This window comes from Plectropomus leopardus, chromosome 5 (genome assembly GCF_026936395.1).
Source record: "Plectropomus leopardus strain MGB_pleo_1.0 chromosome 5, ASM2693639v1, whole genome shotgun sequence".
In the NCBI taxonomy this organism is placed as follows: domain Eukaryota; kingdom Metazoa; phylum Chordata; class Actinopteri; order Perciformes; family Serranidae; genus Plectropomus; species Plectropomus leopardus.
Genome location: NC_142180.1, coordinates 29516008 through 29530123, shown reverse-complemented (window position 1 = coordinate 29530123; position 14116 = coordinate 29516008). Strand labels below are relative to the sequence as shown.

Sequence of the window (14116 nt, the reverse complement as noted above, 5' to 3'; positions counted from 1 at the left end):
TCATTAGGAGATAATGCAGGATAATACCAGAGATCCCCATCGATTGGCCATGCCTGCCAGATGAGCCCGATATCGACCCACGAACAAGGTTATGATGAGCAGTCTTTCCATGCCTCTAATTTATCTGCTTATCTCAAAGTTCCAAGAATGAGGACAAATCTGGAGTATAAATAGTTTGTTTTTATAAGCCGTTTCATTGGTTATCATGTTTAAGTTTTTGCAAGAAAGATCTTTCACGGAGACTCAGCTCAGAGGGCACGCCGGTCCTCAGCGCCAAACTTTTTCAGGACATAATGTCGGTGATAGTTTGGAACATTTCTCCCAGTAACAAATCTGTAACTTCCGCACAGCAACAGAGGAGAGCTGAAGGTCACTTTCAGCCATGAATTTAAGAGAAGCTCCCCGGTAAGCAGCCTTAATGAGCAGCGTCCTTGGAACTCACCGAGCTGAGCGAAAAACATCACTCAGCCAGCCAGAACAGAGGGAGAGGATGTAAAAGAGATGCTATATTCAGTGTGATTGATTGTCGACAGAAAACAGAACCCAGCAGTGTGGCTTCTTCCGGTGTTTCGGAATAATAATGAAATGAGTGAGTCACATATCAAAGGAGATGAGAGGAACGAGAGAGAGGGAGAAAGAGAGAGAGGGAGAGAGAGGAGGTTGCATTTTTACAGGAGACAGAGCTGTGAGGCAATGAAACCATCCACTGATAAGAGAGGGGACTCATATTCAGCTCATCAGAGGAAGTTCAGGTGAAGTGAAGGTCTCCGAGGTTAGACAGTACAACAGTAGGCGTATTCACAAACTGTCTGCTGCCAAAACAAAAACTCTCTCTTTCTTTCTCCTTCCCCTTTTGCCCTCTTCCCTCCTTCCTCTTACCTTTGATCCCTCTCACCTATTTCCCTCCCTTCTCTTCCTCCCACTCCTTTTCTCTGGTGCTGCTGAGGGATTTGCCCTCGGCGACCTGCTCTGTTGCTTTAACTCCAGGCAGCAGATTCTGAAATATATGTTTAAAAAAATGTGAGCAAAATTGTATCCGTGTTATTGATATCTTGGTTGCGGAGAAAATGTTTTACCTAATCCAAGGAGATTCAGAGAAACAGCTCCTCAACACATGAAGGTCAGAGAGGTGCAGATTGTTCTCCGGCTACAGAATCTGCAGCTCGGAGTAAAAATACTGACTCTCTCATGTGCCAAAGAACACAATGATATCCAGAGAGTACACCTTTGAAAGATGGAGAGAAAAGTGAATTTTCACGAAAGAGTAAACTCCTAACATTCCCGTTGATACGTGTGGAGCGGAGAGGACAGCTGCCCTTGGCTAGATCACGAGATGAGTTTTTTTCACCTCTTAATCGTTTCAGATTGTAGGCCGTCTTGTCCTTATTCTTGGATGTTGTGTTTTCAGTAGGTTAGAAAACTTTCAGGGTTTTTCATTAGAGATTGAAAGCAAACATATGTGGTACTCTCTTAGAGACTCAGCCTTTGTACGGATAGCTGTAGCTTCAGTAAGATTCAGACATTCTGCTGAGCTGAGTTTGATTCAATAAAGTGTCACAAAACTTGTTATAAAGTGACACCAGACAGACAGAAGATACAGTAGGCACGTTATGCGAGCGACAATGGAAAGGCAAGCCCCTTGTGTGGGAGCGAGTGATAGTCTGGGATTTCACAGAGGAATTGCAGATTCAAAACTTATGCGATGAATTATGCGATGCAATAACACCTCTTGTAGCGCCTGCTGCATCACGCCTGAAGGAGCCAGTTCCTACCAACGAGCACATAGTCATAGCATCATGTGACCTTTAAAAGCGAATAAAAATGTTTCCATTGCAGTTTTGCGAAATATGGCTTTTTCGAATGAAATGCCCCCTTATGCGAGTGTGAAAACATTTTTTTGCGATAACTGTGATTTTTTTCGAAATCAAAGTGTTTCCATTTGGCATATTTTGCATTTACATTTTCAATTTTTTCGCAGTTTGAATAAACATAATAAACATTGGTTAAAGGGGAAAAAGTTTGGGGTTGTTTACTTTTATGTCGAGAGTTTAATGAAAAAATCTCATATTCAATGTAAAAATGGAGCCAAGGTCCAATTGTTCAGAAGTAACCTGATCAGATTATTATAAAGAGAGATATTGAAAAAAGATTTTGAAATGGGAATGGCATAATCCAGTCCGGTTTTGATCTGCATCAAATCTGCATCTTCAGTATGTGTTGTCCCAAACGTGTTAGTTGGGATACCAGATAAAAAAACAACAAAAAAAAACATATGCCAAAGGTAAAATTTGAAGGTCGGTTTAATCACATACTGATTTTAGATAAATAATAAGAGCTTTGCACAAATAACCACTCTAACAAAGACAGATAACGGATCCAAACAAGGGTTTCCTTTAATGATCATTTGTCTTGTAAAGAATATAATACAATGACAGGACTGGAATTCATAAGAACATACATCAATAAATATGGATAAATACTTGTGGGCCACATCCACACAGCCGTCACAGCCGGGCTCAGTCGCAGTCGTATTGTATCTGTGTTCACAGTCGACATGAACACACAGGTAGCTGCAAACCGAAGTGTTGTGCAGGGAACAGAGCCAAAGAGGTGATATTCTCTCTGTAGGGTGAAGTATCACCTCGCTTCCGGCTCTCCTGCAGACCAGAGCATCTCTGTTTTTCTTATGCAGCAGTTTAAAAACAGCAGTGTGTGTGAGCAGAAGTGAGAAATTGCGAGCGCAAGATGGGCTTTGGATCCACTGAGGCTGTGTGAATATGGTCCAGAGAGGCTAAGCAACAAACACACCCAGAGTCTAAATGGATTTTTCTTTAAAAAAGGAAAAGAAAAACCTCAGAGTATTTACATCACAGAGGAGAAGTGTTTGTCATTGATTCCTGCTCTGCGTTTGTCTCTTTCATTTCTCATTCTCTCACTCTAACATCTTTCCATTCATGCATCCCAACAGAATGCAGCCGCTTTCTCGACGATGATAAATCGTCTAAACATCAGACGCAACGTCACACAAACACCACGAGGGCTGTTCCTAAGCCGTGAAGAGGTGATGCAGCAGTCCACAGGTGTAAAAGGGTTTTAAAAAGTCTGATGAGAAGAAGTTAATGATGCAAAAATATGCAGAGACAGCAGCGAGCTATGACAGTCCGTTTTACGTGTCATTTAGAAAACATCCAGCGGTCAGTCGACGTTACTGTGCTGTCGATGCCATCGACAGACTTAATAGGAACTCAAGACAGACAGCCTAATCATGAAATCAATAGTCTGTCTGTGTGTGACTGAGGACAACAGCCTCAACTGCTCTTATCGGGTTGTCTTTGCTGACGAGCGCCGCGTTTAAATTCAGCAGGTTTACAGTCACGGACAGTCGTGCACGAGGGAAGATGCTCAGTTTTCTCTCAAACAAGCCACAACTGTCACACTCTCTTTACAATAATTAATGGAGCAAATTCAAAATGAAAAAACACACAGTGTAAGGAAGGATAAAGTAACAAATTTAAAAGTTTAAATGTTAGACTAATTAGCTACAGCTGGTAAAATCAAGTAGATGTCACAAAAATCTGCCGCAGTGACTTGCAAGAAACGGTTCTGGACACATTGAGTCAAAGCATACTAAGAATTTCAAGAAATTAATCCTCCAATGTCATCAAGCTGAATATGTACTGAGCAAGAACAGGATGTTCGACAGGCAGAGCAACAGTAACCAAACGGTCAATTGCTACTCTTGTTTTTTAATAATAAATGCCAACTCCTGATGCCTGTATTCATTTTTCTGCCTTGCAGGTACTTGGTTTTAACTTTAAGGACATCTCATTAGCTCTTTTTTGTTGCTCTTTAATATTCAGCTTCATACTTTGATATTAGGTCGGAGTTCTTTCATCCCCTTTACTCTCACCTTGACAGATTTGTTTGTTATTTTGGGTGAAAAGAACATCATTATTGTGTTTATGAATGCTGCTGCAACCACCTGCTGTTGCCTTTGAGACACAAGTCAAAGACAATTTCCTCTGACTTTGTTTGTATCACTCCCCTCACACTGATCCAACCAGACGCACACTTTCTCACAACATATACAACTAATTTAACCAAACTTTGCTCTCGTTGCTACAGTTCAGACAGTGAAATCAAACAGTCACAGCTACAAGCACACAGACATGCAGAGAAGCTCTCCCCTCAATCCCTTTCTTATCCGATCTCTGCTGATCTCTGACGACAGAGAGTGAGGGGAATGACTCGGCTACAATTAGGATATGTGGCCGAGCCTAAAAGGGGGCCTACTGGCTGTGACGTTCAATGCTTTGCCCGCTGCTCTCCCCTCAGGCGTGGTGCTCGCTGCCGAGCCGAGACACAGCTGGCAGCAACCTCTGTTACATCACTCATCTTCACAATTAAGCTCACAATAATAAGGCCTCATCTTTGTCTTTCTATTTGCCCTCAGGGCTTCCACAAGAAAGACCAATGAGGGGAGGGGAGAAGGGGTGAGGCGAGGAGATGAAAAGGGGGAGTCAAAGGCAAAGAGAGAGACACATACTTCAGAGAGAGAGGGTCAATGTGTTTGAAATATGAACAAGGAAAAATGAGTGTGTGAAAATGTGTGTTTTTCCATGAATTCAATTGTAAAAGCTTTGAGTGTGAAAGTGTCAGAGAGAAGCTGTAAGAAACTCTGGCACCTTCGAAAACAAGAGCAAGAGAGCAAAAATATACCCAGAGGACGGGCCAGAAGGAAGCTGTCCCCTTACAGAGACAACACACACATACACACACACACACACAGCCAAGAGGGCAATTATATTTTGGACTGCTTGGTGAAAGTTTAACAAAAACAGAACAATATCAGTGGAAAATCTATTCACACCAGGGATGTCACTTTTGGTTAATTTTGCTTCTGACAGCCCAAAACCCATTAACCAGTTAACCCCGGGGCACACTGCATCCATGACGACTACCTCGCTGAACTGTTGTGACTCGCATGCTTGCCGTGTTCACACCAACAGCGTTGTTGCTGCAGTGCTGCTGCAGAGCTGCCTGCTGCTGTAACTGCTGTATTTCCACAATTAAAAGCCAATAGTGTGCAAGCCACTGCACCGTTAAAAACACGGTCTCGCAAATATTTCACAACAAAAAACCTTGTGTCAACCACTGAAGGGACTCTGTCAACAGAAATATATTCATATTCTGTCATGTCTGTGACAGATAAAGAAACTTTAGTGAAAAGTGGTATAATGTCAATACGACTATCAAAAGGCCACGGCCATGTCTATTTTTGATGAAAACCACATGCATCACGTGGAAAAAATTTGCAAGCCTCACATTGTCTAGATGTGCAACAGCTGGGCAGCAGCCGAGCCGCGCCTCAGCAGCGCAGCTCATGCGGACAGTGTGGGTACTCTCACCTGTTGACATGGAGATACTCAGGAGAGTGTAATGCCTCGTACAGTTGCCCCATCCGTCAAATGACAAAAAAAATGAAGTCCAATGTAACATTATCTTACAATAAATGGCGTGCTTTGTTGCTGAAGTGAAGCTTTTCTAGCTGAGACGCATGCACCAGTCTGCCACACCACTAAACACTGAACAGGACTGATTCTTTGCGTTATAATCCAGCGTTGAACAGGGTTGTCTTTTTGGAGACTTTGTAAAATAACTCCACGATGGTAAATCAGACAACCAATGTCTTTTCTTTTTATTTTTCAGTATTTCTGTGTTGAAAACAGTTACTGTTGTGGTTAGCTGCCCACACTAGCCATCCAAGATGCCTTTGTTTGCATGGATGTATAAAGAGAACTGGAATCAGCATTAGAGGTGGGCCCTCATCCATTTCTATGAAAGTTTCTCACTGGCGAACGATGATGATAAACATGAAAGCTTGATTTCTGAGGTATGAAATGACCCAGATCTTCTGCATCCTGGGGCCCACAAAGCAACTGCACTAGAGACTAACAGCAGCCAAGTGCAGCTGAGCCACTAACTTCTGTTTTAGCCCCCTGCTAACATGAATGAGGAAAAAAGGAATTTACTCTCGAGGCTCTTAAAGAGTTTTGAAATGTTATCGGACAAAATGGATCAAGTCTTGATGGTGAAATGAGCCATTTTGGAATTATGACACTCCAAAAAATGAATCCACTGATTTCATTGGTTGCGGCTGACTGAAGCAGCATGTGCAAGGAGGGCCCAAATGCAGGAGAGCAGGTGGTTTCAGAGAAGGTACTTTAATCAAGGAAAACAGGACGGGAAAATAAGATGACCGGGCAGGCAGGCAAACAGGCAGGAACAATCAGCAGAAAAAAAAACCAACCATGATCTCAGAGAAACCATAAGAAACATGAACAGATGATCCGACAAAGGAACTGGGCAGGTAAAAGTAGAAGACACTAATTAGGGGAGTGAGAACAGGCGAGCAGACTGCAGATTTGTGAGGGACAGCTGAAACTAATCAGGGCGGTCAGACATGACACATGAGGAGTAAGCCTACAAAATAAATCAGGAAACAGACTTAATATGAAAGAATATGTTAAAAACAACAGAAACCCCCAAAGCAAAGATAGCAGGACACCAAGGATCATGACAATGGCATCACCTGACGGACCTGGAAGTTTTAATTCCACTTATGGCAACAATACACAACTGACATAAAAGTCTGGCACTGTCCCCGGGGGGCTTGTTTTGTCATAACAATCAAAGTTAACCCATAAACAGTTAATTTTTTAAAATCTCTGATTCAGTCTAACTTGTAAAGGACAGAAGTTTAACATAAGAGTGTGATGCTTTTGTGCTAAGCCTAAAAATCTCTGTAGAGGCGGATAAAAAGGGACAAGACAAGATGGAACAGCAGATTAAACATCAGTTCAACAGATTCCCAATGAACTGTGGTAAACTTCCCTCCATCAAACCAGTGCCTGTACCCCCCTCCGGAGTTTTTCTGGCTCTGTCTGCTGCTTAAACTACAAAATGTACTTCAGCAATTTTATATTGCCACCACCGCAGACAACAGAGAAAAAGAGTATCAAGCTGAAACAAGAGACTGTCTCACTCCTCTTTCTGTATCTAAAAGTCGGACTGAAATCTGATCAAACAGTAAACTAAGCAGCGCTGAAAAATAAACCAAGATACTGCTGCTGAGTTGCATATTTCTCATCTAAAATGTTTCCAGAAACATGATTTAGCTTACAGTTTAATTGTTATAAGAGCTCGTCGGCCGCCATTGTTTCACAAAGACCAGTCCACATGACGTCACCCACCAGCAGGTGCATTTATAGGGCGGCTACAACGCTAAGCATTCTGGTGGTTGTAGGTTTTCTACCTATTGAGCGAAAATGAATGAAACAGTCCGTTTTTCTCTGGTTGTTTAGCACCAATTTCAAAATTACTGTATTTGCGTCTTTCTACTGCAGAGACGGCCTTGTTTTATCTGACGACTGGGCTTGGCCAGTATGTGATATTTCATACCTTTCTCAAATTTTAATGGACAGTGTATAATGGTATAAGTGCACGTCGCTTACCGCCCGTTCCCCGACAGTGCTACTTACTTTCGTTTTTTCAGACTAATAAATAAACAATAGAAACCCACAACATGTTTATAAAATAGTACTCTCACTCCTATTTTCCTTTTTAAACAGAGAAATACAACTACACTTTTGAATTAAACTTTCTCTGGGTCACAGAAGACTGATGGCTTAATTGCCTCTAACTCATTACAAAACATTCAAACTTCACAAAAACAAGATGAACAATCTTGGTTACTCTTGCTGGCAATTTTGTTAGTAAGTCCAGTGTTTGGTAAAAATAAATCCCTTATTTACCAAATTAGATGTTGCAGTTAGATGCAGTTATTCCCAACAGTTACTTACTGCCATTGCTGGCTGCTGGCTGTTTACAGTCCTGTAACATCTCCCTCCACCACTAGATGTCCCCGTGTCTTTTAGCTGCTCAGCTGCCTGTTCCAACAGTAGAGACCACAGACTGAGCTCTGGTGGTGCGTGCTGTTAAATAGAAAGAAGAGCACCTTTATTTAAAATGGTACTGAAAAAAATACGTACAGGGTTTCTAAATACCGTTATACTTTAAGCTTTGATACCGCCCAAGCCTAGCGAGGACCCTCTTTATATCGGTAAAATACTTCTGTAATTAATTCAGTTTTATCCAGTCTTTTCTCCTCATGCTCTCTCTTCCTCGGGCCAAAAAATTCAGTCTCTCACTTTATCACTTTTTAGAAAGTTTTTAGCTCCTGTCACAAAGCAGAACCTTTACACAGCTGTAATTACACTGTCTCTGGGCATCAACTCTGATCTGAATTACTGTGAGAGGGGCTTCTGTCTGCCCTTTCATCCAACCACCCGTGCTCAATCCATTTTCCCGGACAGACAGAAAAAAAGAGGCCCGCTGTAGCCTGACATCTAAGAAACGACAGGGGTTTGACGGCTATGACAGTTCTCCGGTCTCCTGTCCGCCACCCTAAACCTTCCACTGGCTGTCCATCAACCAAAGCCTTCCCTTGTCATCACAGCTCCTCCGTTCTGCAGATAATGCAACTTGTTAATTAGGCATGCGGTAGATTAATTAAACTGATACAGAGGTGGAGGTTCACTTGTCTTCTGTGTGCGGAGGAGAGTTGTCATTGCCAAGGTGAGAAGAGAAAAACAAAGGCAGAGAATTAATGTGCACAGGATGGATTTTCTTACCTCCTCTTTATATAACACAATCCTGCTTTAGTATCCTTTTTACAAGATAGAGGCTGCTGAAAAACACAGAGGGTAGTCCTTCGCCAATAAAAAGCTGGTTAAACTGAATTTAGGTCTTTTGCTACTTTTCCATTGTAAATAGACGGTGACAGTGAAAAGAATGTCGAGTGAGGGAGATAAATGAAAAGCACTAAAGTGAGAGGCACTGAAGGAAAAAAGCAAGAACAAGAGAGAGGAGCATAAAGGATAAAAGTGCTGGAGTCAGTGTTCGGGACATAATCCCAGAAGCTCCAACCTCAAGTGCTGGCTTTAAAAAACACCAATTTAACCTGGCAGTAAAAGGGGAGGAAAGGAGAGCAAAGCGCTTGTTCTATCTGTCCCAATCCCCTCTTTAAAGCAGGACATGCAGTGAGCACAGGTGTGAGCAGCAGCGAGACTCAGTCTGCCCCAGAAATGGGAAGCCTTAATCTCTGCTGACCCTCTCTATCATCATCCTCTGGGACCTCAGCCACTGTCAACATCCTCAGTCACAAACACAAACACACACTGAGATGAGAGAGTTCTCGACATCCCAGAGTCTTCTGCCTTACAGAGTTCCCCGTTTACGCAGCTTTGACTCATGATCCGACAGTCGTCAACATTAATCTTTAGTTTTTGCGCTTGCAACTCATCCTGGTTCAGGAGGCTGGTTCTGTCAGAGAACGCTGTAAATTTTGTTATAACAATGGGTCAAACGATTTGCGAATGGTTATGCTTTTAGCGACAAACCCACAGAGAACCCGACTCTGTAGCTCCCTGCATTTTAGCCTCTTTCATCATTTTTGGGGGTTTTAGGATGTTTTACTTTAATGTTTTGATTCACCGCTCTCATCAGCATTGTTTCACTGCGAGATAAACTGAATGTTCACCACCCACCTATCAGTATTGTGCATAAATATACTAAAAGAGCCTGCTCATATTTTTGGTGAATGGTGAACTGAAAGAATCGGTCTGCAGCTTATAAACCTGTTTACTCTGGTGACAGTTGACAATGCTTGTTCTGCCAGCATGCCAAAACACCCTGTTTGGAAAATTTTGCCTTCAGGGCTTTCTGCCAGAAAACCTTTTTTGTTAGGTTTAGGAAAAAGATTGTGGTTAGCATTAAAATGAGCTCACACAACCCTAACATGGCTAGTGCTTATGGCACTTCAGACAACACAGCTGTTGGTTCTGCTGAGGCCACTTCACATGGATATTTGAAGGTCTTTTATGAAGAAGTCAATACAGATTCCAATAGAAAAAAATCTCACATTTATATGCAAATTGTGCTCGCTGAGTCTGAAACAAGTCACATCGAGTCTCTTAAGCCCTGAACACAACTAGACAGCCGAAACACATTGCTGTTCACACCTGTGCCGATCATGCATCTCCAGCTGTCCACACTTTGGTTAGCTGCTTTGTGGCTTGCTCATTCCTCACATTAGCAGTTGTGTCAGTACAGCTGGAGATCTCGCTGTCTGCAGAATTCAACACTACTCCTTCTATAAGGAAAACAACGGTCATGCAAAAGGTGTTACTGAGAATTAGCGCACTGTCACCAAAACAACCACCGTGTCCTGCACTGATGATGTGGTCCTTGTTGAGACACATCAGGACGGCGTTAGCGTTTATACTACAAAAGATATGTGGTCAAATAGGTCCCAGACCACCTCGGCAAGTGGTTTGAGTGAAAATGCATCTTGGTGGCCCTTTAGACCTGTTTCCCAGCTTTGATCAGATCATCCAAGACGCGTGTTGATACCAGGTCTAAACAGGGTGATTGTGTCCGAACAGTCTTGGATAATATCTGCAAATGAATGATGATGAAAATATTTTATTTTATTAAAAATAGCAGAAATGAACAGAAACTTGTTATTTTTTGGGACTGGGAACATTCTACTCGATAAATATGAATGTGAAAGAGTTCAATTTAATCTGTGTGAACTGACCTTTGAGCCAGCTCTTGTGAACTGTGAACGTGCACAACACTGCTGCCCAAAACCAAACAGAGGACAGACACAGCTGACAAACAGCTGGTGAACAAGGTGGAGCGTTCAGCTGCTAAAGGGCAAGATATTCAACTCAGAAGTTGGCTGATAAAATAAAAAATAAAAGGTGAGTGAATACTGGACTTGCATTTGTTAGATGTCTGATCAGTGACACCTAGTGAATGCTAATGTTACTCCAAAAATCAATAAAGCACGTTTAAGTCTTAAAATCAGAGAAGTTATTGCAAAAATGTTGCCCCTATTGGTGCGACGCAGGCAAATCAAACTAACTGGTTAGGATTCGGAAAACTTAGAAAATACATAATGGTTAAGGTGTTGTTAGATTTAAACAAATAAAAGTAGTTTGATTGTGACAGATTGACTTGGTGAAAACAAACCAATGTTGACGTAGACAAGATGGGCAAATCTCCACACAAATGCAGAACCAATTTTTTTTAAGAAAAAGTTATGAAATATTGAATATTGGTGCAGACTTTGCCAAAAATGCAAATAATCAGGCTGAAAAAATCAACTTTGTCAGTCACTCTCTTAGCATAACGGGTTAAAACAACAGCATACGTTTTTAACTGCTGTGAAAGAATTAAAAATAGCGCTTTATTTCTGTCATTCAAGCTGCAATTCCACCTTTGGCCACAAAGTGGGTTGCCATGGCAGAGTGGCGCTCTCCGTGTTTTTTATTCCTTGACTGGGCAGAGGAAGAAGCAAGTCAACGTAATTCATGAAGTATTTTTATAGAAAACTGGCACAGGTAGTGGGTGAATAAGACAAAGGGCTTTGTCAGTCTCTACCTGTGGCAATTCTCAGCAGCCACGTGCAATTTCAGATTTACTGAGCAACCCATTAAGGAGAAAAATGGATGCAGACGGACCAAACCGACGGATGGAGTTTTCCTCATATTATAGTACGATGACATAGATGTTTATTATGTACCCAAACTCTACGCATGGACTTGTCAAATCATGTGCTTGTCATGACAAATAAGGGGTCTACTGGATGGATAACCTGCTCCGTCTCTCTCTGAATCTCTCATGCCTCCCTGACAGCGTAATTTCTCCTCATCAAACCAAAGATGCAAAACTCTGCTGATGAGTGAGGAGAACTTGGCCCTGCTGCATCACCTTCATTAATTCACAGCACACACATTCTTACAGCGACACAAATCATAAGAAAAGGCAAACGTGGGATTGCTGAGCTGAGTCGAGACAAACTGACATCAAAGGTTGTGATTAACCCTTGAGAGCGACAGGGATGGATGTTTGACACAACAAGAGCGGATTGAGATTGTTCCAACACTTCAGAAAAGTGACTGATGTGTAATGAGATGTGATGAAACTGAACTACGTTCTCCATTTTCCTCTGGGTTTTTTTTTAAGCATCTGATCTAAAGGAACTGTCTCAACACTGACAAGAAGATACAACGCTAACAATCAAATAATTCAATTACAACTGCCTCTGATTCAAAGAAAATCAATTAAATCTGTTTCAGAGTAACTCGCTTAAAGTCAAGTACAATGTCTTACAAAGAGCAAACCAAAAGCAGCGGAGTCAAGAAATAAACACTTGTAGAAAATAATGTGTTCAACAGACAAAAGGCTCAAAGTCAACAACACGGATGTCTTCCTTGACTCGTCTGATTTTGATATTTTCAGCGATGTCGTCCCTATATATAGTTTGTTCTAAACCACTTCTCTCCGACGAATGTTCGGTGTGGATCTCAAAGGTATTTTTTTTTCAAAAACAGGTCAGCGTAGCCCCATGTTTCAGGTCGTCGTTGAGCTCGGAGGGGGAGTAACTGGGTCGAGTTAGAGGGTCAGTGAGAGACAGACGAGAAAGGAAAACAGAGAAAGGAAAGTAAAAAGAGTACAAAGGGATTTGTTGTTGTCCCGGTGAGGCCCGGCAGCACCGTGAGGCCTCAGAGTTGACTATGATACAGGCTGACTCAGAGAGCCAGGGGTGGAGCGAAGGGCAGGGCAGTGCATTGCGGGGAGGAGGGGGGGGGCTTGGGCAGAGAGTTTTGAGCTGTAAAGTGTGAAGGAGTGTGTGGGGACGAGAGGAAGGGACGACAGGGAGACAGGCAAGTTGGCAGCAGAGAGGAAAAGGAAAGGAGGGTGGGATTATTTCTTTTTTGGTTCAGACGTGGGCGTGGTTGTGGCCCAGCTCTCCTCCGTGGTGCCCTCCCTCCCTGTGGCCGTGCCTCTTGTGCTTCCTGCGCTCCCTCCTGCCCTTGTGGTGGTGGCGCCGGTAGCGGTGGGCTCTCCGGGCTGGTGGAGCAAACAGAGCGGAACAGAGAGACGGTGAGATAAAAAGAAAAGGGCAGGCGGTTTATTAAAGAAACCGGTCAGAAAGAGTGGAGAAACTGATGTGAGAGCGAGATGAATCACTAACAAGCATCAGAAGCATTCAGACAGATCGGAGGGAGGTGAAAAGCAGGTACGAGACGAGAGAAAATGGGATCAAAAAGCAGGAAGGTCAAAACGGCGTGTTCTCTGTAGATGGTTTAGCTGTTTCCACCATGCTGAGGGAATCTGTTTTATCTCACTCTCAGTACACTGGGCGCCTTTAGCAAGAGCACACGGAGCTAGCCACCCACTCACAGCCGCAGTGTAAGCTTGTTCCTGGGGTGTACTGCCAAATTAGGTTGCTCTGTCCCTTTCTGGATTTTGCCAACAAAGACATGTCATCTGCAATGAGTGATAACGACACCATAACTCTGGGCCATAAAAACAACTCTGTCCACAGATAAAGAGTCGAAAGGAAAATATATTTTTTTATCACGCTCAACAGAGGCTACATTATTTCAGTGTTTCATCATTAGTGTCACATCGGGAGCTGAGTGAAATGAAATACAAGGCGAGGTTTGTTGAATATTTATACATATCAACCTTTTATATTGCCCCCCAAAGAAGAAAGAAATCATGCTGAAAAGTTGCGACATTTATTCTGTCTATTCTGTCACAGTCAGAGTGAGTCATTTAAAATCATTGTAGGAACGCTAAAAGTTTATTCTAAGGCTCAAAGGAGATGAGGTGTGTGAATGCTGCATAATAAAAGACTGTTATCTTTGAATAGTTTAACCAGGCACAATCTAGGGGCCCAACGAGTCAGCAAAATGTCATTCAGAATTAAAGGGACACTTTGGTATTATAGTCTGGGACCTGTTTTCCCATGAGTCTGTTAAGGGTAATTTTGTGTCATATTTGGTTGCTTTGTAGTTGTTTCTTGTCTATTCATGGTTGTTTTATGTATCTTTGTGGTTGTTTTGCAAAGTATAAAGTTAAAATTTAGATATAGTTACTTAATTCTGTGAAGCTGACGCAACTTAAGAATAAAAAATGACATTACTTTGTTCTTTCTCAGTGTTAGCAGCTTCAGTAAACCAAGTTAGTCTGACTTAAC

At 42.3% G+C, this 14116-nt stretch overlaps 1 protein-coding gene across 3 annotated transcripts in view; it reads right to left on the bottom strand.

Moving 5' to 3' along the window:
• Positions 1-2368: 2368 nt before the first annotated feature.
• ncanb (neurocan b) overlaps positions 2369-14116 on the bottom strand; it is a 245880-nt gene continuing 234132 nt past the window's right edge. For all 3 annotated transcript variants that reach the window (XM_042483584.2, XM_088077889.1, XM_088077890.1), the window contains one exon: positions 2369-12981. In XM_042483584.2, the coding sequence (XP_042339518.2) occupies positions 12851-12981 (131 nt within the window). In that variant the 3' untranslated portion in view covers positions 2369-12850. The remainder of the gene's footprint in view (positions 12982-14116) is intronic.